The sequence below is a fragment of the Plectropomus leopardus genome, chromosome 20, assembly GCF_008729295.1.
Source record: "Plectropomus leopardus isolate mb chromosome 20, YSFRI_Pleo_2.0, whole genome shotgun sequence".
Lineage (NCBI taxonomy): Eukaryota > Metazoa > Chordata > Actinopteri > Perciformes > Serranidae > Plectropomus > Plectropomus leopardus.
The window spans coordinates 27,896,020-27,923,848 of record NC_056482.1 but is presented as its reverse complement, the minus strand read 5'-3'; the positions used below and the strand labels follow the sequence as shown (position 1 = coordinate 27,923,848).

Here is a 27,829-nt window from a genome sequence, read left to right as displayed (position 1 = left end):
TCAGATAAGAGGCAGTTTGAGGTACTTACGGGAGCTGACAGTGTCCACATACTGAGGCAGGTAGGGAGCCCACATGTCGATGGTGTCCTTACGTCCAGATTGTCCGATCCTTCTTAACTCAGCCAATAGGAGAGCTTGTGCTGCTTCTCGCACCTAAAACCAAAAAGAGGGTAAAAATAAGACTTCTCTGATAATTACTTTATTACATGCTACATAGAGTCTTTAAGGGTCTTCAAGATCAACAATCACACTTCTTACAGGTCTAATGCCATTGATCAGCATCTCACCTACTGTGCGTTACTTTTCTACAATACAGAATAAAATCATTTTAACATTATTTTATGAAAAAGGGTTGGCATGTTCGACTTAGCTTGGAGCTCTGCATACAATATGTGTGTGTGTGTTACCTCCAGACAGCGGTCCTGCCACCTCCTCGCCAACATCTCCAGCAGAGGAGGTCTGAACTTGTCCAGGCCGAGGAGGTCAGGGAGCATCACACAGTGCATGGCTGCCAGCTGGCTCCAACCTGCACACACACACACATGCACACACACATACAGTCAGTGTGGCCCAGTGGATAATTCATGTACCAAAGCCTCTCGTTTTTAAACAAACATCTCACTGCTGTCACATAAAAGAATTTTGGAAATCATGGGAACCATCACGTGATGATTTTGCTTCTTAAACAGTATTACAGGTTCTGGCCTATAAATGTGTGCACAAGCTGAAATTTTGGCACCAGGGGAAAAATCAAGGGCTGCTAAATTATCTAAGATTCATCCTCTGTGGACCAAGAATAGCCACAGCCAATTTTATAAAAAATTTTGGTCAGTAGTACAGTAGTATCGCAATTAGGGATGTCCCGATCACGTTATTTTGCCATGGATCCCGATCTGAGTCATAATATTGGAGTATCTGCCAATACCAAGTCCCACACAGCAATACTCCTATTTTTCTACTTGATACGGCTGCACAGTGCACACTTTAAGTAGGCATCAAAATTATTACAGTTAATCCAATATATAGCCCTATGCTAAACAATATGACTAAATGAATGGTTCCGCAATACAAATGCATTCAAATGACAAAGCCTTGATTAATCTTTTTGATCTTGTCGTTTTTCGAGGGAGCTGCTTTATCATGAGTGTTTATTTTGTCATCATCACATCTTTTGGGCGGATTACGCATCATTAATACAAAACCCTTGTTGGCTCTTTGCTCGCGTACTTGCTGTAGTGAGTGAGGTTGCAGTAAGCTCTGCACCGCTCTCCTCTCCTCCTCTCTCCTCAGAGCAGGGCAGAGAAACACCATGCACCACTGCTGAAGGCAAAAGGCAAGGTGTGTGGTTTTTTTGCGGCAGGCACGGCTAAGCTGCTGCTCTTACACATTTGGGCTTAGTTAAGGGGAGAGAAAGACAATTTACCAGGGGCGCGCCCGTGTTCCCATGCATGATGGAATTACTTTATAAGCTAAATTTAGCCTATTGCAATCAGTTAAATGACGCCTTGATCTGCCCCAAGTCCGATGTTTAAGATTTATGCCTGATCAAAATCTTTGTTGCATCATCACAAGCGCATTTCCCAAAACGCTGAACTACTCCTATAAAAGACTTTAAATCACAACTTTTAATTTTTTCTAAGTTACCCTTCAGGCCGAAAAACCTGATTTCCATGTGACAGCAGTGAACTTCTCACATTCTCACACACATTTACTTTGTACTCATACACTTATATCCTCATATAAAACACACTAAACACAGGATGGGAACATTATCTGCTAATATTTGCAGTCTTGGTTAGCGCAACATTACTATTTCTACTAACCAGAGCCTGAGTATGTTTGATGGCATTCAACAGGTAAACAACAGATATACAGCACTGCCAGGTGGATCCACAAAAAGCCTCATAACGATACCTTGGCATAATGAACTTACGTGTGTTTTATTTTACTCAGCAACACTACAATATGTGGAGGATTTACTTGAAAACAGAAGAAAACATTTTTAAAAAACCTTGTGGGTTTATGTGTTATACGTAAAACTTATTCTCAGTTGCATTAACCTGAATGACTGAAGAAAACTAACATTCAAAATGTCTTGGTATCGCTTTCAAACGGCTCAAATCCGGCTGTATCAATCTCATCCAAAATGATGGCTTATATTTATATTTTACACCAAACACCAGAGAAATGTACACCAGCTTTAACACATCTGTGACATAAACATGGACTGAAATGTTTACTTGCTGATACTCAACATAAACCAAGCACCTTATTCACATATATTGGTTTAATTATGGTTTCCAGAGAAGATGCAATTATGTGAAATACACTTGAATGGACAGTGAATGGCTTTTAAACAGGAAAGAAATTCCATAAAAATTTCTTTGCCAGGGGCACCATGTAAACTTACCTCCGCCATTGAAATATACAGGAAAAACTCATACCGTTAGGCGTATTACAAACATATGGCATTCAGAAATATTGTATGTAGAGGTTGACAGATTGTGATATTATATTAATATTTGACATCCGTCTTGGACTATATTAGCCAAATGTTCTCATTACCAGCAATCAGAAAATAATCAGTCAACCTCTAGTTGCAACATCTGCATCACTGCCTTGCAGAAACTTTAAATGTTCAGGAAAAATTGTCATTTGAAATGTTTAATTAAATTAGTTTCTAAAAATCAAATGCAAAACCATTACCTTTCTCAATCTGTTTCGACTTATCCTAAATTTTTACCTGAAACAGTGAAGCAAACTCATACTGAGGAAGAACAGAAATGCAGTCACCTCACCTGCTATTATTTTTAAGAAATGAAGCACGGGTCATGATACTGATATGGTATAACAGACAATTTTTCAACATATTAGCAGGCGCTACAAGCTCCAAACAAGAGAGCAGTGAAATAAATTTTATGTGATACAAATGTGTGTAATATGATGAGTGGAAGATGTGTGTCTGTATGTCGCTTTCAGAACTGTTTTTTTTTTCTTTTTAAACAAGTTATTTGTAATGTTAGTTATTGTTCTTTTACTTACAGTATTAGCAATTGCAACAGTAGTAGTAGCAGTAGTAGCAGTAGTAGGGAGTAGCTGTTGCTACTTCCTGCTGCAGCAGCAACATTAGTATTAGTAATGGCAGCAACAACGGTAATAAAAGGCGTTAACGGTAATAGTTGTTGTTCTAGCTGCAGTTTGTTTATATATGTTGCTACTAACAGCTACTTCTTCTACTACTACTATATACTATACACTACTACTACTTATTCTGCTGCAGCCAACAACAACTAACTATTCCTGCTGACGCTACGAAAAACTACAACCACTGTGGCTACTAACATTTACTAATACTGGTACCACTGTGTTACTGCCTAAACTGATATTGCTGCAAACTACCACCATCACCATTATGACTACTATTACTACTACTACTGCTGCTAATAACTAGTGCAATTAATAACCACTACTATTACTGCTGCTGCCAATGTCAACAACAACTATCCCTGGTGATGCTACTCGCTTCTAATGCTAACAAAAGATCTGCAGCTGCTCCTGCTGTTCACAACTATTCTTACTCCTGCTGGTGCTTTTCTGTTAGAATATACAGTTGATTATAATCATCATCATCATGATAGAGTTTCTGCAAGACAGTGTTTTTGGAATAAGCATTATATAAAAACCTAACATGTTTGCTTTAGGTGCAGTTTACTCCAACAGAAAATTATAGGTTGTTGGTTCCTACTGGGAAGGAATGAGCCTCTGTGTGCATGCTTGCTGTTTTCTGGTACAAAATAGTAAATTTAACCCCGACCCGCTGTTTTAGTCTGGGAAAATTAGAAACTAAAGATTCAGCTTTGAAAGGCACTTGATTTTCCTAAACAAACCACAAAGGTGGAACAGTTTAGATAATTTGAGAGCACATTCATTGTTTAAGTGGACGGGGCAACAGGCCTCTGTGGTAATAACCAACATCCTGTTAAAAAAAAAGATGTTTATGATAGTTGTTTACAAGGAAAAAACGACATTAGGCTTTGAGAGGGACACCACAAAGACTTCAGATATTAAGTAACAATGAACACTTTAGTTCACTGACAATAAAACATGGTAAATGCAAGAAATCAGTTTCATTTGGTCTTTGTTTTTTCTTTTACACTGCAACTTTTAAAATGCCTCTTCAAAATTTGTCAGATGTGCTGCAAATTAAGACAGAGGGACGGCTGAATATCAAACAAGGGAATTTTTGTTTGACGAATTGCATTTTTTAAAATTTGGTCAGTTTAAACTGTTTTAGTTGGCTTGTTTATTTTCCCCCGTGACACACTCCCCATTCCATCAGGTGGAAATAGCAAGCATGCAAACAGTGAGCACAGACACTGAAACATCAGGACGCACAGACATTCAGACAGACAGGTGATCTTAGAGACAGAGAACACAGGACAGGATCGCACAACTGAGAGAATACAACAGACCAGGACCTAAGGACTGCAGTCAGTGCACTCTCAAATGCATCAGTTCCAAATATTAGAAAAGTCAACTTGTTTGCTGATGACACAAATTTCTCTTTCCAAATTTTGCTGCACTTGGAAACATATCCTATATGCATTTTTTCCGATAACTGTAAGGTTTTTTTTTTTTTCAAATTTTTTGCATATCAGCTAAAAATATGCAATGAGCACACCAAATTTCCCCAAAAACTGCTAACTGCAAATTCAAAGGGGAAACAAATCAATTAATTTCTTTGGGACAATAGGTCAAAATTGCAGACTGATGTTTTTTTTACTTGTGCTTTGTACTTAATAAATTCAGGAATAATATGTTACCATTGCTTGAATTTTTCATATTTTGAAAATATGCCAGGGATTAAGCAAAATTGCAAGGTCTTGCAGCATTCACATTTGGAAACCCAAAACTGTCAATTTCTCCAACTGACTGTATTGAAAGTGGACTGAACTCAGCTATGACGGACAGACGGATAAACAGACAGCGCTGTAGACCAAAACAAGGACAAAGATGCTGCAACAAACTGGAGCAAGACACCTGAGACGAAAACACTGGTTGCAGGGAAGAGCAAGACTGATGCAAGAAAAGAGGTGGTGAGGACCAAGGAGGAGAGAAACAGGAAAATAAATAACTGATGGAGTGAAGAGAGGGGAGGTATAGAATTGTGAAGACGAGAGAGTGAGAGAGAAGTCAAGAGAACAAAGAAGAAACAGAAACGGGAGTGGAGAATAAATAAATTAAAAAAATAAAAATGGGAAGGAAATTATGAACAAAAGGAGAGACAGAAGGAGGGATGTAGGAGAGAAGATCTAGGAAACAAAGACAAAGCGCCTCCAAAAACAAAGATAAGAAACTAAAAAAAAAAAAAAAAAAAAAAAGAGTATGGCTGCGAGTATTTCCCTAAGCGGTACCCGTCAGTTCAGTCTGTACCTTCGTTGACTGAGGGGATGTTATGAGAAGCAGGGCCGGGGCTCGGGGAGCCAGGGGCCCCCTGAGGAAGACCCCCAGGGGCCCCCGGAGCCCCAGCAGTAGTAGCAGAAGTAACAGTGCTGGTGTTGGCTGTGGCAGCTACAGCAGCTTGCAAAGGAAGAGAAGGAGAGAAATAGTCAAGAAGAAAAGAACAGGTTAGGAAGATTTAAATATATACAACAGATATGAAGAGAGGAGATAAGCAGTTAGGCAGCAAGGAGGAAGAACATGTATTAATAACACACAGAGAACAGAAATGAATTGTATAAAAGAAAAATAAGGAAGCAGTCACGAGAAAAAGTAAAAACTTAAAAATAAATGCTAATAAAATTTGCTTTCCACAAGTTGCAGTCAAGTTGGATGTGAATCAAAAATACAACAAAACAAGACTTGGACCCAAAACAAGAACAATGTTGTTGGATGATTCTGCAAAACCCAGATTGCAAGTATTTTTTTGTCTCTAAAACACATTCAACACCTGCACATGGCAACCAAATATGTGGTTAAGGTTAGGGAGAAAAAAATTGTGGTTATAGTTTAAAAAAGAAGGCAAAAAAATAGTTGCAGATTTGCAGCAGGATGTGATCTGCAGCCTCCTATATGAAAATCAGGCTTAATACAAAAACATCCAAGACGCTGCCCGATATCTGACACCACTGTGTGTAAAAAACACACATCTGCATTAACACATTAACACATGTTAGCACTGGACATATTTGTAAGTTTCTGAATCATGCAGTTAACATAGTCCAGACAGAAACTGGGAAACCCAATCGTCGGAATAATTGTTGGCATTGTACCTTTCTGCAAACCACAGATACGTTACATCTGCACATTATTATGTAGAGGATAGACTGAACCTTTATGTTTTAACTGCACTGTGGTTAATATGTGGTTATGTTTGGGCACAAAAAACATTTGGTTATAGTTAGAAAAAGATCATATTTTGGTTTGAAATACACGCTTTTGTGGCATTTTCCCCTGATGAAAACATGGCAACGAGTCGCTTAAAAAAAACAGCAATTTTGGTGGCGATAAATCTGCTAGAAAAACAGCAATACCCCCCTAAAAAACAACATCTGGATGATACATTATCCACATTGTCTTCTTGGCGACACAACAGCCACCACCCCCTCCATACCTGGACGAAGTCAACTTTTATAAATTTTCTTTTTAGAAACGCTGATATGATACCATAAAATACACAAATGCAATGTATCCATGGTTTATAGAAATGTACAATGCCAACATTTTCTTCTGGTGAAGTTGCATGAAGTTCAACGTATGCTAAAAGAGAAAGGCACATAAATGTCAAAATATAGTAACAGTAAAACAAGATTTCTGAGCAAGAGCTTGGGAAAGAGATAAGAAAAAAATGTTGTTAGTTTGGAGATGAAGACCAACTGAAGTAGACAAAATTCCTGAACAGTTCGTCAAGGTTTCAGACTTCGGCACTAGCAAGAAATTAACCCCCATATTCTTCATCAACTATTTTAAAAAGAACATTAACTATATTTAGAAAAAGTTAGACGTACAGGTAAACTGTAGTAAGAAAACAGATTTGATGTTTATGCTTGGGCCAGAAACCTGAAACCTTTACACAGTGGAGATAAAACGATTAAGTATGTTGTGTCAGATTTTCACACTTCTAATTTTCAGATTTCCATTAAGGGTGTTTGGCAACGAAAGACAGAAAACCTGCTTTTCTCACAAAATTAAATCATGTCTTAAAAATAAAAGATTCAGTAATAACATTTCAACACAGTCAGAGACATAAAATTACTGTTCACAAAAACCACTAAGCAGCTACAAATTCAAAACTTTAAACAAAACAGTCCGACTACAACAGAGAAAACATGTATCACAACAGGACGCAACAGTTACATCAGTTGGTGATAAAGAAAGAAAAAAAGGAGAAAATAGTGAAAGTGCACAAATACAAAAGAGAGGATTGACTGAAAGAAATACTGAAGAGAGAGATGTTTGTGGGAACAGGCAGCAGGCTGAAGCCATGCAGTGTGGAGAGAGAAACAGAAGGGGCGAGAAAGAAACCAGAAAAGATAGACAGAGGAGATGGCTGAGGGCAGTCAACAGCAGATTGCCAGCACTGGCGTGAAAAAAAACCTCAAAGTTCAATGAAGATCTGCTGTATGAGGAGGTTAAATATTATTTTATCAGTTTAGGTTCTGGGCCAATGGCTGAGCTTTGCAGGAGAAGGCTTTAATGCCGCTGGTAACCAAAACTGCAGTTCCACTAACGGCCACTTGAGGCTCCAAATCAGAGTAAAACCTCAAAAAAAAGACCCCCGTCAAAATAAAGACACGTTTACAGCGTGGAACAAAAAATTGTTTTGGTCTCTATAGTTAATTTCCCTGTTCATGACAACCGTATCGGGGGTTGAATTTTTTATTACTCAGCCCTATACATTTTATTAAGGCTATGCATATACATGATTATGGTTTCTTTGAGTTAGGACTAAGCGATATGGCTTTAAATAAATCATAATATTTTTAGGCTATATCGCGATATATATCTCGATATTTTGAAATCTCTAAACTACTGAAATACAAAATTATTAAATTAACTAAAGTTGCAATAAAGTGACTACTTTGACTATAAATTGTCACTTTTTTTTTTTTATAAGCCACCAGGGTTTTGGTTGTCTCGCTCTCTTCTACGGCTCTCCGCCTCCCACAGTCACACAACTTTATCATATGACACTAGATACTAATGCAGTTTTTCAATAATTTTGTATTTTTTTAGTAGGTGAAAGGACATTTAGAAATATCGATATATATATTGTGTATCACGATATAGCCTTAAATTATTGCCATATCACTTAATTAATACAATGAACTCCTTTTACCGTAGGTAGAGTACATAAAAAAGGAATACCAAAATGCTCTTTAATTCTGTTAAAACTATTAAATTTAAACATTATATCAGGGTTCTTTAATGTTTTTAAGCCTTTGAGTCCTTGGCCAAAAGAAAGGCAAAGACCCCCTGCTATATGTCTAAAATTAAGATTCATATTAATCTGGGCCTGTAACAACACACTGGGAAACATACCTTTTTTGTGCATACAGTACTAAGATGTTTAAAATCAGCATTATTCAGATTCATAGTTACATATTATGGATTCAATGGCACCATTCAGCTTAAAACCTATGTTGTGTACTGTACACATTAAATGGGTTGATTAATTTGTTTGTTTGTTTTTTTTTTTTTTTATGAATGGGCAGATTTATCTTTGCTAATATTATGTCAGATTTTGCAGCCCCCTGCAGCAACCCTGAGGACCCCCTAAGGGTCCCGGACCCCCTGATGAAAACCCATGTATTAACCATGACAGAGGTAGTATACTACTACTAGTATAAGCATGTGCATGTAGAGTACACGTGTTGCTTTAACATCTTAAGTTGTCCTTCCATGAACATTTCCTCTCTAAAATTATACAGATTTTAGGCGTTCTTGGGTCCAATTTTAGCTGTTGTTGAGTCCCAGCTCAAAGCTTTTAACCCTGGAAAAGAAACATCAGCACGCCAGAAAAAAAAAGATGATATATAGCAAGATCTTTTAAATCTCATCTAGTCTCAAAAATAATTTAAGTGTGAGTAATGTTATTATCAACAGAAATGTACAAAAATAAAACCCATGTTGAAACTTTAATTATCCTTTGTTGACAGTCTTAGAAACAACAGTATTTGTGGATGAAGGGCCCAAAATAGGGAAAAATAAAGATGCTTTTTGAAAAGTTTTCTGAGTGAGTTTGAATATGATAGTAGCTGTTAGATGTTTTTAGGTACGTTAAATCGTGTGCTCTCTCTGTTAATCTCACTGTAAATGCTGCAGTATATTAGAGGGGCCTCCTCATTTATTTCCATGTGAAAAGCGACGGTGAGCAGGGTTAACAGGGCTCTCCTTCACAAAGCCCCAAATACGCACACACACATACACACACACACACACACACACACACACACACACACACACACGGCTGGAGTAGCCGGCTGAGCAGAGGTCACGGCCGAGCGTTCCCCCTGAATGGCAGTGAATAGGCGTGTGGCGTGAATAAGTCCACACGCTTGTCACGCTTGGCCTCCATTAAGGCGTGACAATAGCACCAAAACCCCGCCTACCCCCAACACCCGAGGGTGCCACCCATGGCATATGTATGTGTGTGTGTGTGTGTGTGTGTGTGTGTACGTGTGTGTGTGTGTGTGTGTGTGTGTGTGTGTGTGTGTGGTGTCTGTATTCACATAGACTAGATTTTTGGTGTGTATTTGTAGGTAATGAGGTTGCTGTAGTGTGGTAGGTAGCTGTATGTGTGTGTGTGTGTGTGTGTGTGTGTGTGTGTGTGTGTGTGTGTGTGTGTGTGTGTGTGTGTGTGTGTGTGTGTGGTAGGCAGATGGTGACGGCTGGTTAAAACGTCTCCTGCAGTGAACCAGAGCAGGTTTCTCTCTGCAAAGAAAACTTTTTTTTTAACCTTTACTGAGTGAAATCCTCCTTTCTCCCTTTTACTGTTTTCTTTCTTTTCTGCTGTATTTGTTCTGTCATTCACTTCTCTTTCGCTGTCACCATTAAAATCCACTGTAGCTGACCCATGTGTGGCTTAAAAAAACAGCTTACCCCCAAATCCTCTTGCCTGTTATGCTATTTATCAGTGTCGAGATTTGGTGTGAGCTGCCGAGTGTCTCTCCAATATAATGGAACTAGACGGCACTCTCGGCTTGTGGTGACTAAATAGACCAAAAACATTGATTTGAAAATCTCGAAAGTAATGTCTCTTTCAAGAAATCATGACCTGGTTACTCAAAATAATCCATAGACCTTGTTGTGAGCACTTTCATGTAGGTGTATGTGTATCATCGTGCAGAAGGGAGTGTGCATTGCGGACTAACTACACCAACAATGCATCATAAACTAAATGCACATTTTTCTGACTCTAGATATAAAAAAAAGTACTTTTTTTAAATGACATGCTCCTCGTGGGTTTGTTTCTATGACAGGGCAGCCTCCTCCGCCTCACTGTACCAGAGAGCAGCGTGCAAGTGAGGAGCACTCACTCTGTAGCAAAATTTGGGGACCGAAACACCCCAGAAGCACACTGACTGACACAGAAACAAGAAAAGTTGACTGCTCAACTTGAAGAATCTCAGTCATCTGAGGGGTTCTGACTGATGATTTAAATCTTTACATCTAAATTTTTCGGGCACCACAAGCCGAGTACGATCTCGTTCTATTATATTTTGAGAGAAGGCAGACATCTCTACAGACGATATCTGCAACACTCGGCAACTCACACCTGAACTATCTTGACTGATAAATAACACTTCAAATAAGAGGAAAAATACTGAATTTGGGCTGATCTGTCCCTTTAAAACTACTGACTACAGCTACAGAAGTGCCAAGTAGAAATTAAATCAAATCTCTTCCCTGCAATTCATACTGGAAATATGCATACCATAATATTTTCAACAAGTTGTCTAAACTAAGGGACAAAAACAGGTTTGTCACACTGCCTTCCAATAGAAGTGTTTTCTGATCTGGTGCCCCTATCGTCAATACAATCTTATCACTTGCTTTTCAGTATGAATCTTATAGCAAAAACTGAGGCCCTCTACTGTAGTGGTCCCCAACTGGTCCAGACATGGGGTCCAGATTTCTGCTTAGTCATTAGTTTAAGGTCCATACATTATAAATTACCACTTATTCAATTTTGTTTCGCAAAATATAAACCACATGTTGGCTTAGAGCACAAAAATTAAAATAAATTGTTAAAAAAAAGTAAAAACTGGAAATTCATGTTATTACAAAATGAAGTGTGATTTTTACAAACTTGTGACCCAGTGACCCACCAGTTAGGAACCACTGGTCTAAGTTAATGTGCATCAGCCTCTCCCCTCAAAACCATTAAACTGTGTAAGTACAGACTGAGCTGTATTCACAAGGCACTTTTTACTTTAATTTTAGGAAAGAGGTGACAGGATGCAAAGCTGCAGTCGGAGGTTTTAATCTGCAGCTAAAGTTGGAACAAAAAAAAAAGCAGTACTGCCCTTTAACGACCTGCTGACCTGGGAAACAGCAGCAGCTTCCTCCTGTGATATTTCAGGGATTTTTTCTACAACTCTCTGTGGGTTTTATTGCCGGTGGGCTGCATTATCAAACCACCGCCTCTCCTCCCCTCCCGCCCTCCCCGCAGGGCCCTGGGGGTGTGTGAAGCGAGCGCCCCCCTCCTTTTGTAGTTACCTTGTTTGATCTGGGCCTGTAGCGCCGGGTTGGAGGGCTGAGGGGGGGCAGCCACCGTCCTGCGAGGAGTCTCCGGGGTTCCTCCTGGTCTGGGAGGCCTGGAGGAGGATCACAAAGAGGGGGCCATGAAATATTAAAGGAGCAGGGAGGAGAGAGGAGGGCCAAAACACACACACACACACACACACACACACAGAAACACATACATATATAAACAACAGGAGTTCACACAAAAAATGTTTTTATTTCTATTTCCTGAAACCAAATTCTTGAATATCGTGTGCATGTGTGCGTGCGTGTGTGTGTGTGCGTGCGTGCGTGCGTGCGTGCGTGCGTGCTCTCAGGCTCCAGCCTATTGAATTCTGTGTGGAGGACACCGTCCTGACTCTGAACAGACTGGAGGCGTCTAACTTTCAGAGACACACAAACACTTCCAATAAAACAATCAATGCGGTGATCAATGGCGGTCGCCAGGCAACAAGCACTGCCAGGGAGCTCTACAATTGGTAGTTAAAAATGCCCAAAAATCTACTGCAGGGACATTTTGAAAAAAATACATCACAAGGATAAAAAAAAAAAAAAAAAAAAAAAAAAAACGGGAGCGATGAGGGCCAAAATAAATCAGAAGTGAAAAACGGGAAGGAACCACGGCACTTGTCTTTAAGGAAAAAAATACCTTTATTACACTGGCAGGGTCTAAAAGTAGAACATGATTAAAAACTATGGCTTCTTCGATGTGTTTCGGCGTGCAGGAAGAAGTTTTCTTCCTGAATAAGGCTGGACGCCGAAACGTGTCAAATAGCAACCTTTTTTTTAAAAAAATTTTTTTTTACCTCTTTCTAAACTTGCTATGTGAAGCACTTTGTGAAGCACTGATATATAAATAAAGTTTGGTGCCAGCACACACACACACACACACACACACACACACACACACACACACACACACGATCATTATAATTATTTTATTCTTTGGAGAAAATCCAGTAAAAACCATTCAGAGCAACAGAGCACATGTGCACCTGCAAGCCCCCTCACCCCGCTCCACTCTCTCTATCACACACACACACACACACACACACACTCTCTCTCTCATCACACACACACACACACACACACACACACACACACACACACACACACACACACACACACCTGCTCTCACTGCTTTTCACTATCACACACAAAAAAAACACACTGAAAACCCCTCACCCCCCTCTCTCTTGTACACACACACACACCTTTTTGTCAATGTGGCACGCTCAACACAAAGAAACACACTCTCTCTCTGACAAGCGTGAAAATTATGCCAAACAAACTCCAGTAAAACCAATTTATCAACAATTAATCTGATTCTGGAGTGCAGTTGAAGCTAATATGTGTCTTCAGGAGTCAAGAGTCTAAAAAAGTTTTTTTAGTACAAAACTCTCTCTCTGTGTTTTCACAGAAAAGCACAAACTGCACCAGAAATTCACAATAACCAAACACATTAAAAGTAATTTGAGACATTTTAGGGATCATTTTTTGAATTGTAACAGTCCACTAAACCTACTTTATCTCCTCGGACCCCATGTGTTTATGTCATATTTGATATCAGACTCTATCAGGCTGAATAAATTCGGTCTGCGCTCGTCAGTGCGGCTCACGATGTTATCTGAGCGCTGCTTTCTGTATCTGCATGTGTAATGCCTGTACAGAAATGGGGTTTACAGCTGTTATCTAAATAAAATCTAAATCCACCCATTTCAGTTGATTCAATTCCAACCAAAGATTCCCTTCGATATTCAGGTGAGATTGGACGTTCAGAATCGAAATGGTGAATTAAGCGTCTTCTCTGACAATTCAAACTTGACGTATTAACGTGGAGTTGTGGGACAGAGGCCGATGATGTGTGTTTATTAGAAAGTGAAAATAAACCCACATGCATGTGTGAAGATGATGATTAATTTTTAAATGTGTCCATTGTGCCAGCTTCAGGGTTTTTTTTTTTTTTTTTTGCAAATCAGAGAGTGTCCCCACCAGCTCTGCAGGCTCACAGTGCAGCTCATGTTATTTTAACTGTAAATCTGTGGAAGAGGACAAAAATAAAACTCCACATTTTCAAGCTCTGTCCAACAGGAAAACAATTTATCTCTTCAGAACAAAGAGAAAAAGATGTGTTTCCTGTACTCAACCTGCTCAATGTGGAGACACTCTTCATAAGAAGGGAAGAAGGATTTTGGTATTAGGGCTGTCACCAAAAAAATATTGCAATGATGATGGCAAGCAACCACTATGTTCAAGTTTTTACTGTTTTTTTCATGGGAGCATCTCGTGTTTGCACAATGCTAAATGTAAGCAGCATGGCAAGACACCGAGCTTCTGTTCTGCTCTGAATGCCGCAAGTTTGACTTTTTTTGTCTGGTTGCCGAGAGATAAAAAAAAAATATTCAACTTTTGGGCAAAATGCTGCAAACCGCTTGTCACTGTCACTTTTTAGTCAGCAATCCAATAACAGAGAAGGAAAGGCCATACCATCAAGACCAACCATAACATCACTAAAGAGCAACAATGGAGGAGTAGTGTAGTGTCTGTACTCAGTCGAAATGTCTGAGAGGCGAATGTTATTTTGTAATTATTAATTATTAGTTGACAGATTATCAACCTGGCCACTTATTGCAAATTTTCATTGTGGGACGAATAAAAGATTATCTTATACTATTGGGGCCAATATTTGGCATTCTGACTATTATCTATAAGTGTTTTATTTTAATGGTCACCAGTAAAATAAGTTTATTCAAAAGTGCAAAGAAAGTGTGAGCATGGGAAGCAACTTTTATTTTGTAAAACCTCAGGGAGCTATTTTTATTCATTCATTTTTTGTCTAAATTTTCACTTGACTTTTTAAAAAAAAAAAGTTGCTGTGAACTTGCTGCGATGTAAAAAAGTTCAGTTTTGATTAAACATTTGCTAAATGGCATTTTAAACAAAGTTTTGTGTTGGAGTTTGTTATATTCAAAATTCGAAATTTATAGACAAATATTTTAATTTTTATGGTAATACTGGTTACAAATATTGATTACTGGTCTCAATAACAACTAATAATCAGTATCGTATTGAGAAAAAGAAAAACCAATATCGGTTGACCTCTACTGGCTATACTACATACATACATACTAGTCCGAGCACATTATTTTTGGGCATCGAATGAAGAACTCTATTGGTGAAAGGTTCACTTTCAGGGTACTGGTATTGGTAATGTTTTAAACAATACTCAACCCTAGCATTTTTATAGTCCTAAACTTCAACATTTTTAAAAGGAACTGCTAATATCTTGACTTGCAAAATTATTTATTAAATTATCAAACATAATGTGTCATTAATGGCAAAAAACTTTTTTTTCTTGCCACTGAATACCGTATATATATTTTTTTCTGAAGTCCCATGGTGGTCTTTCAGAAAGTGAAGGACTTCACCTCTATATAAGTAGCTATTTTTTATAGACTAAAGTCAGAAAAGCCAAACTGGTTTTGTGTTTTTTCATGTATATTTCTGTCTGAGTGAGTCTCTCAAAAAACAGGACTTCCTGGACTCGGTCCACAGAGGAGCTGAATCCCTCAGCCAGAGCTGGTGGAGGGCGCGCTGTTGTGGTTGTTGTGATGAAATACTAAAACACTAAGAGTTTGGGGGCACTTCTTTTCAAACTCCAGCACACAGGGAGGAAGCTTTCCTACTGTCATAAATGTAACATTGGCAACATGAAAAAGCCAAAAACCCAAACAAACACGGTCAAATATTCAGGACCGCGGGTTCGGAGTGTGGAAGTGGAGACAGCCAAAGAGAAGACCCTAGTTTGAGTTTTATAAAGAAGTCTTCAGCTTCCTTCTGCAGCTGCTCAATCACCTCCTCTGATGTGGACAGGCCACAGAAGAGAAGTTCTGGGTTTTTGAGAAAGTAACAACCAGCTTTGAAAAGTTTTCCAGGCTGCGTTGGTGTCCTCTGTCCTCCTGCGGAGGTGATCTTTGTTTCTGATGTTCTGGCTGTTTGAAAACACAAACTTTCTCATCGTGTCAGACTGAGCAAATCGGTCAGTACGTGAACACGATGTCTAAAAAAAGTCTAATTATTGTCTCAGTCTGACTAAAACTGGACTTTTAAAATACACGTTAACATGTTAGTCCGGCTGAAATCGTACTAAATGGAATTTCTCGAAATGAGACAAAACACACCCAGATAATCCGACCGAAAGTCGATTTTCTCCGTCATGTAAACACCTCAGTCAGACTTTAACTGGACTAGGTGATAGGGACTGTTCGTTACTGATGAGGGGGGAAGGGCTGCTGCAATATGGGTCATGCTTTTTTTTTTTTTAATGTAAGCAATGAGGACTGACTTGTGTTTTTAGTTTTGGTTTGGGGGAGGGACATACAACTTGAAAAGGTAGTATTTTATATCTATTTTAAAAAAAAAAGTATAAAAAAAGTCACCCCCCTCCCCCCCTCCGATAAATAAAGTACAGTCCCACAACAAATGAAAGCTAAGCAATAACCTGCTGTGGACGGGGCTGCAGCAAAACATACTTTAGCCACAAAAAAAGTCAATATCAGTTTAAGTGTTTACTATATTTAAATATTTTCTCCTCTTAACCGTCCACAACAGCTGATGGAGGCAGCGGTAGAGCAGCAGCTTCGCCGTTCGATGGAGTAAAATAACTGTTTTTGTGTTTTTGATGTAACGGCTGCCTAACAACAAGGTAAAGTGGTGAAAATATTCTAAATAAAGCCAACGCTTAAGCTGATACTGATTTTTTTGAGGCGGCTTAAAACTAATTAATGAAGGCAGAGTTTGCTGTTTGATTATATTCAGTCATGATTGTGGTTCTATATCAAAGACTGTATAAATAATATAGATTTAAAGCAACTAGCTGAAAGAGGGCAGATCTCCACCCGCTGTGGAGGAGGTCAGACATAAAAAAGACGTTTAGTTTTGCTATGATGGAACAAAAATATTGGTTTCTCAACTAGTTACTTTACTACTAATGTAAAGTAACGTGATTCCAGCATGTTTTAGTGCCATTTAAAGAGTTTTAAGGATATTTTTATTATTATCAAGAAAACACCATGAAATGCAATCATTATTTTGGCAGGATAATCATGGCATAAAATTTCATATCGTCAAATGCCAACCTGTAATAGATGACATAAGGCTCGTAATCTACGTTATTTTGTTGATCACTCGAGGTCCCTATCTGCTGGTTAAGAGGAGTCAGTAGTTAATGATGGTATGAAATGGTCAATGAAATATTTTGGGGTTTTTTTTTGTTTTTGGGGGGGGGAAAAAAGTAAATCACCACAAGCAAGAGAGGTCCTTGAGTCTACAGTCATAAATATGCACAAAAAATATTACTCGACTACCTGCAGACACACACACACACACGACCTAATGCACGTTCAGCTCCAGGCGTAATAAAAATCAGACGAGGCTGATGAAAACAACCATTTCACCACCTTTCTCCCTTACACAACTTCCCCTCTCGTTGGCGGTGTGTTTTCCTCTCTGCCTCCCCCCCCCGCCGCCCTCCCTGCAGGGTTATTCTGTGCAGGTCTGACGAGATGATGAAATGTTGTGTTGGTGTTACAGCAGCAGGACCTCGACCTCCGTGTTAAATCTTTCACGGCACAATGAGAGCTCAGACAGACTAAACAATCAGCCTCACACACACAAACTTGACAGTATTTGAACTTCAGCTGCTGCAGGTGTTGCTGTGTGTGTGTGTGCGTGTGTGTGAGCAGCGTCGGCCCTTCGTGATCAGAATTCAGTTTCTGCTTGTTCGGGTTGTTATTTTTGTTTTTCAGCTGGAATCACTGATGACAGATCGGGTTTTTCTGCCCGGTGAATTCAGATATGTTGACCTCAGGTTAAGATTTTTTATGGTTTACATACATCTACACTCGTCTACCTTTGAAACCCGAGCAAATAGGCTTGATTTCTTTCAAAAACAAAGCAATGAGTAACGTATAATGAACTGGCCCAAAAATTAGCAAGCAATTCGTAAAAAAAGTTAAAAGAAAATTATCAGAAAAATAACCAAAAAAAAAAAGTTAAAAAAAAATAATGAGAGCAGAAAATGACAAAATGTGAAAAAAAAATTAAAATAAAATAAATATATTTTTTGTAAAATAATTTTAAATATATACTTAAAAAAGTTTTCTGGAACTTTTTTTCCCAACTTTTTGGATATCTAACGATCTCTGTAAATGGACCACATTGATCTCTAAATATGGTCACATCTGGTTCCAAAAACCCAAGATGGCAAGAGCCAAAATGCCAAACTGGAGGCTTTAAAACAGGAGTCCACAAACCAATGTGTGACATCACAGTGAGTCAATTATCTTATACAAACTCAGTAATCTCAGTAAAACCTCTCAGCTGAATTTAAAAAAGGTAGCAAAGCATACTCAGAAGTTGTACGTCCGCATGCGTGCGTGTGTGTGTGTGTGTGTGTGTGTGTGTGTGTGTGTGTGTGTGTGTTACCTGACTGGCGCTTTCTTCATGTGCTCTCCGACGAAGGTGGCGTTGGTCATTCCCATCAGAGTGTTGGCCAGTGAGATGACAGACAGCAGGTGCTGTGTGGTGACGGCCCTCGACACGCCGTACGTCCCCTTCCCCACGATGTCGGTCAGAGTCAGCTTCAGACCCGTCGCCAGGGACAACTGCCGCAGCAAGGACTCCTGGGAAACAGAGGCAGACAAATAAATGACGGACCCTGAATATACCGGTGTATGGTGTAAAACACTGCATACTGTAGACCAGGGACACTAAACTTTGCACACTAAACTACATGTTTCTAGGATTTTAAGGGATTTTGAGACATTTCTAGGATTTTAGGACACTTCTCGGGTTTTAGAACGTTTCTAGGTTTTTAGGACGTTTCTAGGACTTTGAGATATTTCCAGGATTTTAGGAGATTACTAGGATTATATAACACCTCTAGGATTTTTGGACATTTCAAACATTTTAGGACTTTTTGGGGATTTAAGGAATTTTCTAAGATTTTTGGTACATTTTTCCTAGGATTTCAGGACCTTCTAGCATTTTCAGGACATTTCTCAGATTTTACGACATTTTTAGCATTTCAGGACTTTTCTAGAAACTCAGGACATTTTTTTGATTTTAGGACTTTTCTACAATTTTAAGACACTTCTAGGATTTCAAAACATTTACAGGAATTTAAAACGTTTCTAGGATTTTTGGACATTTCTAGCATTAAAGGACGGGTGTGCGTCAAACCTTCCACTGACATTTTTTTGGTAAACATATTGTATTTATCATGCTTTTTTTTTCTCTCTGGCATCTTATGTATACTAAAAGTACAAAAAATGAATAAGAAAATGTTTGGGGGGCCACCTGGCACCTTATCGGGTGCCAGATTTGGTCTGCAGGTCATAAGTTGAGTTTCACAGCTGAACACTGTGTGTGCTGTCAGTTCCCACTTCCTGATTTTAGAGAAGTCTGAACTTTTTAAACAGCATTGAAAAACCTTCTCTACAGACACAGATCTGATCTGATTGCCCGGTGTATTAACTTGCTGCTTTTTTGAAACTCAAACATATATTCCTGCTTCAGTATCTTGTAACATGGAGGCTGATACAGGATTGTTTAACTTGTCAGGTTTCAGAGGTTTTAGACTGTATACACAGACTCGTACCTTAAATGTGGGCAGCATGAGAGGGACATGTGACCTCCTCTGGAGATCAGGCCGAAGGAGATGGGACAGTGCGGTCTGAGCATGCCCAGTCGCTCCAGACAGATGCCGTCCAGCTGCTCGTTGAGACCCCAGGCGTGCAAACAGGACATGAAGAGTTTGGCCGTGTCCATCGTCAGATTGTACTCCAGCAGACTCAGAGACTTGGACTTCTCCTCCCGCCTCCTCATCTCCTCCTCCTCCTCTTCATCTTCATCCAACAGGTGCTCCTTGATGGTCTCCTTCATCGTCTCCTTCACCTGGTGTGGACAGGAGGAAGGTTCAATAAAAACTAGAAATACCACCTCACACCTGAATTCCTTCACGGTCAAGTGACAGTTTACATCCATGAAAACACTGATGCTTCACGCACGTCTTCACCAATCGTCACCAAGTCAGTATCTGAACTAATGTCTCCCCTTTCTGCTCCTGAGTTATGACGCTGAAAAACGGCCAGAAAAAGTGTTTTTGCAGAACGTTATGATGTCACAGTGAGACTCGGGGTTCCCACATGTTTCAGTGCCTAAATTTCATACCTTTCTTGAGATATTGCTTTCATGAGAATAAGACACGGCCTTAACTTTCAACCCGTGACCACCAACATTTAATCAGTTTACAACTGAGCCCAAGTGGATGTTTAAGCCAAATTTAAAGAGATTCCTTCAAGCTGTTTTAAAAATAAACATAACAAAATCAAAATAAAAAAATCAGATAATAGAGACTAAATAAGATCCTGAAAATATTAACATTATATTTTTTAGCCCTGGCTCCTGTGTTTACAGACCTGTTTGAAGATCTTGTTGGCGAGGAAGGACCCCCCCTTGTCGGCGCCCGCCTGGCTCTTCTGCAGCGTCTCCGGAGACACCAGCATGGGGTTCGGTCTCTGGGCTTCCTCCGTCAGCAGCTGGATGATCACCGCCTCCACGTCGAAGAACAGCACGTGCATGTCGGGGTCCGTCAGGTTGGTCTTCATCGCTTGGACCACCAGGGCATTATGGGAGTATTTCGGCAGGTTGCCCTGGAGGATAGAGAGGATTTTACAAATTAACACTTATAGGTGACAGTAATAAATAAACTTTGTGCTCACAGTGAGTTTGGTTACATAGAAAAAGTAAAATATTGAGATTTAATTACAGTCAGGTGGGTTTCACAAGTTTCTGTCCTCCTGACTTCTTTTCAGCTGGATTTTTTTGGTAAGATTTTTACATTTTTATCACATAATCCCACAAATTAAGGAAAAAACATTAAACAGGACAAAGACCCTTAACAGAGACCTTTAACGTCAAAACAAAAACCATTAACACGTACGCGTATTTTGTGTTTGTAATTCACCTGGATTTTACACAGTTTTTAATTTGTGTGCAAATAAACTCAACTATGCATCAAGAATATTAAAATATTTATTAAATAGCTGTACAAACGACTCCGCACAGATTACACGGGTTGCAGCTACTGCAACAACAGTGGGCGATTCACACTTGCATTGAAGAACATTCCCAGACATCGGCTGTAAGTGAAACCTCACCACTTGACTGGAAAAGTTCAATACCACTTAGTATTGGGTTACTTTGGTCAATAAAAAATGTAGTGAAAAAGACAAAAATGTAGTGTAGTGGTACCAATACACAGCCCTAACTGCCAACAAACATATTTAAAAAAAAAACACTTCAGAGAATATTGACTTAAATTAGTCATCCCTTTTAACACAAACTGTCATTCACGCACACACACAACACACACAATTATCCATTAATTGCCACCAATACTCCCACACCGCTCGATTTTAATTGTATTAGCAGACACCTGTGTGGAGCCGTATGTAGAACAGTACTGTTTGTTTACATGTTAATGACCTGATGGCTGCAATCAGGCAGGAGAGGAGGGAAAAAACAGGAGGGACGGGTGATTAAGGGAAGAAAGAAGTGAGGAAATAAAGAGAAACAAAGGGGCAGAAGAGGATATTAATCCGTTTCTTGCAGGACTTTTTATTTATGGGGCCAAACTCTTGCAACTGTTTCCCTCTGAGGGCAAAAACGCCCAAAAATCATCTTTAAAAAATAAATATTTTTAGTATTTGTATGTGTTGTGTTGTACTTTGTGGCTTAAGAAACACTGTTTTTTAAGCTCTCATACTGTTAAAGCTTGTGGGATTGAAGTGGATGTGAGAGAGATGGAGAGAGAACAATAATTAGCCGTGGAGACTCCTGACTGACCGAGACACACAATACACCTGCAGCTGACACACACACACACACACACACACACACACACACACACACACACAAAGCGACACAGAGGAGCAGCATCACGGCTTTGACAGGAAAATCGCCCCTGAGGGTGTGCAGCGTGAGCGTCCAAATGAGAGGTGAGAAAAGTCGGTTGCAAATTAAGGTACAAACTTCATCTACACAATGCTGCTCCTGTTTTGTTGTTTTGCCTCCTGCACAGATAATTTATTAATTCACTCAAAGAGCTAACTTATTCCAGCTCAAATCTTTTCAACAAAAACGTCCAACAGAAGACTGCGTCTGCGCTGTGGTCACCGAGCGCACGCCTACACCTCTGAACGCTGTAAACTGGCCTCAGTCACCACAGCAAACACTGCTTGTTTAGTTAGATGTGTCAGATTTTTAGCTGGAAAGTCGAGACATTTGTGCCTCATTCCCATGTTCCACTGTCAGTGTGTCGTCAGTGTGTTTGCAGTGTGTGTGTGTGTGTGTGTGTGTGTGTGTGTGTGTGTGTGTGTGTGTGTGTGTGTGTTTTTTGGTGGATGAACACTGCCATCTAAAGGCAACCTGCCACACTGCACACAGAGGACATCACACACATGCATGTTACTGATAAAGAAGCCAAAACTGATGCTGTGTTTTTATGTCAATCTGATTATTCAAGCCAAATTAATTCTCAAATTTGGAAAATTTTATCTTTGGGATCTCGTCAGTTCACCACACCACCAAGCTGCAATAACTTGCCGTTTAGCCGATTAGTTGATTTAAAAAAAATGATTTGTGAACTATTTTGACAGTCAGTCCATCTTTTCAGTCATTTTTTTTAAGCAAAAATGTCAAACATTTGCTGGTTTCAGCCTCTTAAATGTGAGAATTGGCTGCTTTTCTTTGTAATTTTTGTTAAAAAAAAAAAATAAGAGTCTTCTGGTTTTGGACTGCTGGTTGAGCAAAAGAAGCAATTTTAAGATATCACTAGGTTTTGGGAAGTAGTCACAAGCATTTTTCACATTTTTTTTTAACAATTGGAAGATTAATATGATTGAAATAATAGTAAGCTGCAGCACAACTGCATCAGGTAGGGAAATATACGCACATGGTCTCTTTTTTAAAAAAAAACTGACATTTCAATTTTAATTTTTTATCTATGCACACACCCACACACACACACACACACACACACACACACACACACACACACTGTCCTATAGCTCCTGGGCAGTAGGTCTAAAGGTCATCGTCCTGCAGGGCCCTTCTGGCAAACACCACTGGAGTCCAAGGGGGACGGACACACACACACACACACACACACACACACACACACACACACACACACACACACACACACACACACACACACACACACACACACACACACACACACACACAGACTGCATACATAAAGAAAATCCTCTATAATTTCTGTAACCTGGTACAGGCAGATGCATAAGAGAATGACGTCTCTCACTAGTGAAGTCAGTAAACTACGCTACAGAATTTGGTGAAAAGATAAACTTAAAATAAAAATCTAAGCTCCACTGACATGGACAATTTTGACTTCAGAAAATGCATGTTTTTATTTCCTGTTGTTTCAGACTGTTGCCTCCTGTATGACATTATGTGTAGTTTTTGGGACTTAAAGACGCAGATGGCCATGTGAGCTGGTGGAAGACTTTTAAAGGGAAAAGTCAGTCCCTTCTTTTGCGGTGCACCACCACGGGACCTTGTTTCAAAATAAATGTGTATGGTCGTCAACAGCGAGAGACAAATAATTCCCTGATCCCGTTTGAATTTTGCCATGGATTACACATTCGAGATTAAGAGATAATTCTGCAAGTCTGTTTTTCATTGTTGTGATGAAAGCGACTTTTTACAGTAAAGAGAAAAAAAACTTAGGGAACCGGTCCCGTTCTGGTTCCCGCAAGTTATTTTCACCCTCAGGACCCCACCTGAGGATCTGAGGCTGCACGTTGGCTCATAAGGGGTCGAAATTTCAGAAGTGTAATTTTTAAATCAATTCTAAAACAGACAGGAGGAGCCAGTGGAGGGAAGCCAGGATAAGAGTGATGACGTCCTTTAAAACTAGTGAGAAGCCGAGCTAAAGCTAATATTTAACGATACCGATGACGTGCCAATATTATCGTGCATCCCCGGTCCAAAACCCAAAGATGTTCAGTTTATTTTGTCATTATAATGAGAAACTTTCTCAAAATAAGGACTAACTTATCTTAAAACAATGAAAGGCAATACTAATTAAGTATTTTGAGAATGTTTTTTATTTTTCAAAAAGCTTTTTTTTATAGTACTTTATTAGATTTTATTTTATTTTATTTTATCTATTTATTTAGAGATGTACCGAGCCATTACTTTGGGAAGGTTTCTCATTAAAATTACAAACAGGATCTTTTTTTTCATCAGATTTGTTAAAATAAGTTTTCATATATTTGAGATCGTCAAACCAGCAAATGTTAAAAATGTTGATTTGTAGATTGAATTGTGGCCAATTCATTTTCAGTCGATCGACTAATTTTTTTTTCAGTTTCTACTTTATTTTTTTTCCTCTGTGTGTCACAAACACATCCACACATCGGCAGCTTCGACAAACCCGCCGGAGGACGAGCTCAAAGTCACACATCGACTCTCTCGCACACAAACTGAAATGTGAGCAACAACAACAACAAACATCAGCTGTAAACACACACAGACGGAGGCCCGGAGCTGCTGGCTGTGATGTTTGGGTTGATAGTCTGACATTTCACGGTCATTATCCGTCATTACACGCAGCAGGGGAGCACACACTCTCACACACACTGAGAATAGTGGGTGGTTTTGACCCATAATTTGAGTAGATATGAGAGAGATGGCACAGAGGCGGGAGGCAGAGAGCAGAACAACAGTGATGTATTTCTGATTGAACAGGGAGAAAAGATTGCAGCTGTTGTGTGCTGTTGGCCTTTTCAGAAAGGAGCTGTGATTATGGGCATTTATGGCAGGAAAAACCCGGGAGACACTACAATAAACCAACGCACAGAGGCAAAAAAAAAGGAAAAGCACAAAGGTTATCTGGAGGAAGAAAAAACGAAAAAAGGACAAAGCCAACAAACGGATTCAAACTACAAAAGTCAAACTGTACTAACGCTGTTGAGACACTAAATAATTCAGAGCGTTTGTTTTCTGTGCCGGGAGGCCCAGGTGGGCGGGGTTTAGTCCGTCAGGGCAGATCAGATCATCCGAGTCTGACAAGTGAAGCTGTGATCATCCGAGAGGTCGACACTCTCGAGCCGCTCCACATAAACGACTGACGCTACTTTTGATTTGTCAGAAATGTGGCTACTATTTTATGAATGAAAACGAACAGAGGACAGAACCCAACTTTACTGATATATTTACTGATGTATATAAGACAACAAACATCTTGTGTCACGTATGTTTATTAGATTAAAAACTCCAAATATGATTAAACTGTCCAGGTCGAGCAAAAATAGGAGAGGGAATCGGGCCTGGAGATATTTGAGGCTGACATGAATGATATTTTGTGAGGGTCAGACGAGAACCACCAACTCAAGATCCTGGCGGGAGTCTACTGGAGAGAAACATAATACGATTTTGTGACTCCAAAATTGAAATTTATACAGGGTCCTCGGGGCAGAATGAATGCTGGTGGCTGCGCAGTAAATCACTGTTTTTCTAGGGGGCGCCAGGGGGGCTGCGGAAACTTTGAGAGAAAAAATGGGGAATATTGAAAAGAAAAAGAAAAAAAAAAGCTGATATTCTATATTAAAAGCACAAACCCTGCTTTTAGTGACGGTGCTGCTGTAACAAATGTGTATCTTTGTGTGAATAATGAACTCAGTCGCTCTACATTAAGTTAACAAACTGTCTTTGAAACAACTCTGATGCAGATCTCAAAGTTCAACTTGTTGCACTGCAGTCAGAGTGGTTTTACACAAAAAATCCTGCACTGTCCGGATAAGACGGCGTTTTGGTCCGGACCTGGACCGAGATCCATCAGTGGGTGGTGCTTGATCTAGAGCCAGTGTTTGGTTTGTCTGTTCCAGGCTACCGTACAAACAATGCGGTGCAAAATGGCAATCTCTGCAGACGAGGACTCACTCGCTATGACGGCTCATTCTGAGGTAACAAAACACAACTCTTCTTATTTTTCAGGTGATTATACATTTAAAAAATCACACTTATTATATTCCATATCTGACAATAAACACCCTAAATCCTACACACTGGACCTTTAATAAGAGGGAGTAAAAAGTAAGCACTGCATATTTGATGCAACTAACATTCTTAAATACTCATAAATATTCATCAAAAAAACAATTACACCTAATTAAATAACATTAAATTATATATATATATATATATATATATATATATATATATACAGAGTAATGGACCGTAAGTCTGTTCTGTAACAGAGACTCGCGTGTTTTTACATTTGTATGGATTTCTAAAGTCCATCTCAAAGAAAAGAAACACTGCACTTCTTTTTTCATCATTTTGACATTTAAGATAGTTCAAGTCAGTAAAGCGACGACTTCTGATAAAACTCTCTGTCTCTCTCGGTGCCTGTAGTGTTGACCTTTGGTTTGTCGAGTTTTAATTGGTCTCTGACTTTGGTCAGAGATGACCAGCCGCTGTGTGAGTGTGTGTGTGTGTGTGTGTGTGTGTTTGCAGAGGTGTGTATTAAAAGTATTGTTTGTTTGCTGATGAATGACAAAAAAAGAGAAAAGACATGAAAGAGACACAGAAATCAGTTCAAGCATCAGAAGTCAGTAAAGCGACGACTTCTGATAAAACTAGACGTGCCTCGATTCCACCGGCAGCACGTCAATGACGCTGTTTTGCTCTTTCCTCCACACGGCTCTATATCCCACCGGGAGCGTCCGAGAGCCTTTCAGACGCAGAGCGCCCTGCTGGCTGAGATTATTTTGTCATTTTTCATTTATTTTGTGGTCATTTTTCCTTGATTTTTGTGACTTTACCATAGCTGAGTGGGCTGCATGTATAAATGCTTTCTTCATGTGTTTACCCATATCGTTGTGCTGCAGCCGACAGTCCAGCCAGGAACTAAGTACTTAAAAAAATTTTGGTCATGTTTTAGTCAAAAAAACATGTTCATCTTGATAATTATACAGATCAGTATTACAAAAAAATCTATACATAGATGATTAAGGATATGTGGCTGTGTTTGGTTAAAAATATATTCATCTTAATAATTATACAGATAAATAATTATTTAATTAAAAATTAAATAGATATGTAGGAGATTTTAACTGTGTTTTTGTTCAAATTCAATGCTGTTCTTAATTATCATCTATTTTCTCTATTATCATTTCTATTTCATGCACAGTGCCTGTTAGCAGGAGCATTAATTCTCCTGCTGGACATAATACAGAGGGCTGGAGAAGGAGCAGATACAGTTGATGTAATATTAGTTAACCCTTTAAAACCTGGGAAATTTGGCTTGATTTCTTTGTAATGAACAAGAGATGACCTTGAAATTAGCAAGAAATTAGTAAAAACTACAAAAATATTGCTTGAAAGAGCATTAATACTCCTGCTGGACAAAATAGGAAACGAAAAAAAAAAAAACAGCAAAATAACCCGAAAAATTCTGCTAAAAATTATAATTAATCTGCAAAATAATTTTATATATATAATTGTGATAATTCTAAATATAGTTTTCTGGATATATTTCCCCAGCTTTAAAAAAAATCTAAATCCTCTATTTTTTTGCGATTTCCAGGACATCTCTCTCCCAGTTGCTTGTCTTTTCTCCATGTTTTCGAAAGGGTTTGCACCGGGTTCAAAGGTTTAAATACATGTGAAAGCCGTCTGAACGCCGTCTGTTTTTTTTGATTCTCATGAAAAAAAAGTGCCCCAAGTCAGACTTCAACACAGGAAAATTTGTTATTGCTAAAAAAATGATCTGTACCTTATCGGCGTTGTCTGCAGCCAGCAGGTTGGTGGCGAGCGTCTGCAGTTTGTGCTGAGCCATGTTCTTCAGGGCCGCCAGGCTGCGGCGAGTCATCGCCTGCTTCAGGTTCACAGCCGAGTGGCTCAGAGCGTCCACGGTGGCCGGAGCCAGCTCGTCACAGGCGTTCAGGATCTCCACCGCCGTTATGCCCATCACACAACGGTCCAA

At 39.3% G+C, this 27,829-nt stretch overlaps 1 protein-coding gene across 1 annotated transcript; it reads right to left on the bottom strand.

Annotated features, from left to right (window-relative positions):
* On the bottom strand, positions 1-27,829 carry LOC121960149 (WD repeat-containing protein 7-like). The gene is made up of 9 exons (XM_042509754.1): positions 27,620-27,829; positions 20,229-20,462; positions 19,543-19,704; positions 19,409-19,447; positions 18,235-18,431; positions 11,722-11,819; positions 5,434-5,580; positions 408-526; positions 1-153 (listed from the first exon to the last, which is right to left on the bottom strand). The coding sequence occupies exons 1-9, from the start codon at positions 27,812-27,814 to the stop codon at positions 1-3; spliced, it is 1,344 nt and encodes a 447-aa protein (XP_042365688.1). The 5' UTR covers positions 27,815-27,829.

What these genes read in the sequence shown, in the direction of transcription:
- LOC121960149 (XM_042509754.1), bottom strand. Translation starts at nt 27,814, where the DNA reads ATGGGCATAACGGCGGTGGAGATCCTGAACGCCTGTGACGAGCTGGCT. An exon ending in TCATGCTGCCCACATTTAAG is followed by an intron (nt 18,432 to 19,408) that starts GTACGAGTCTGT and finishes TCTGTTTCCCAG; the next exon opens with GAGTCCTTGCTGCGGCAGTT. An exon ending in CATCCCCTCAGTCAACGAAG is followed by an intron (nt 527 to 5,433) that starts GTACAGACTGAA and finishes GTGTGTGTGCAG; the next exon opens with GTTGGAGCCAGCTGGCAGCC.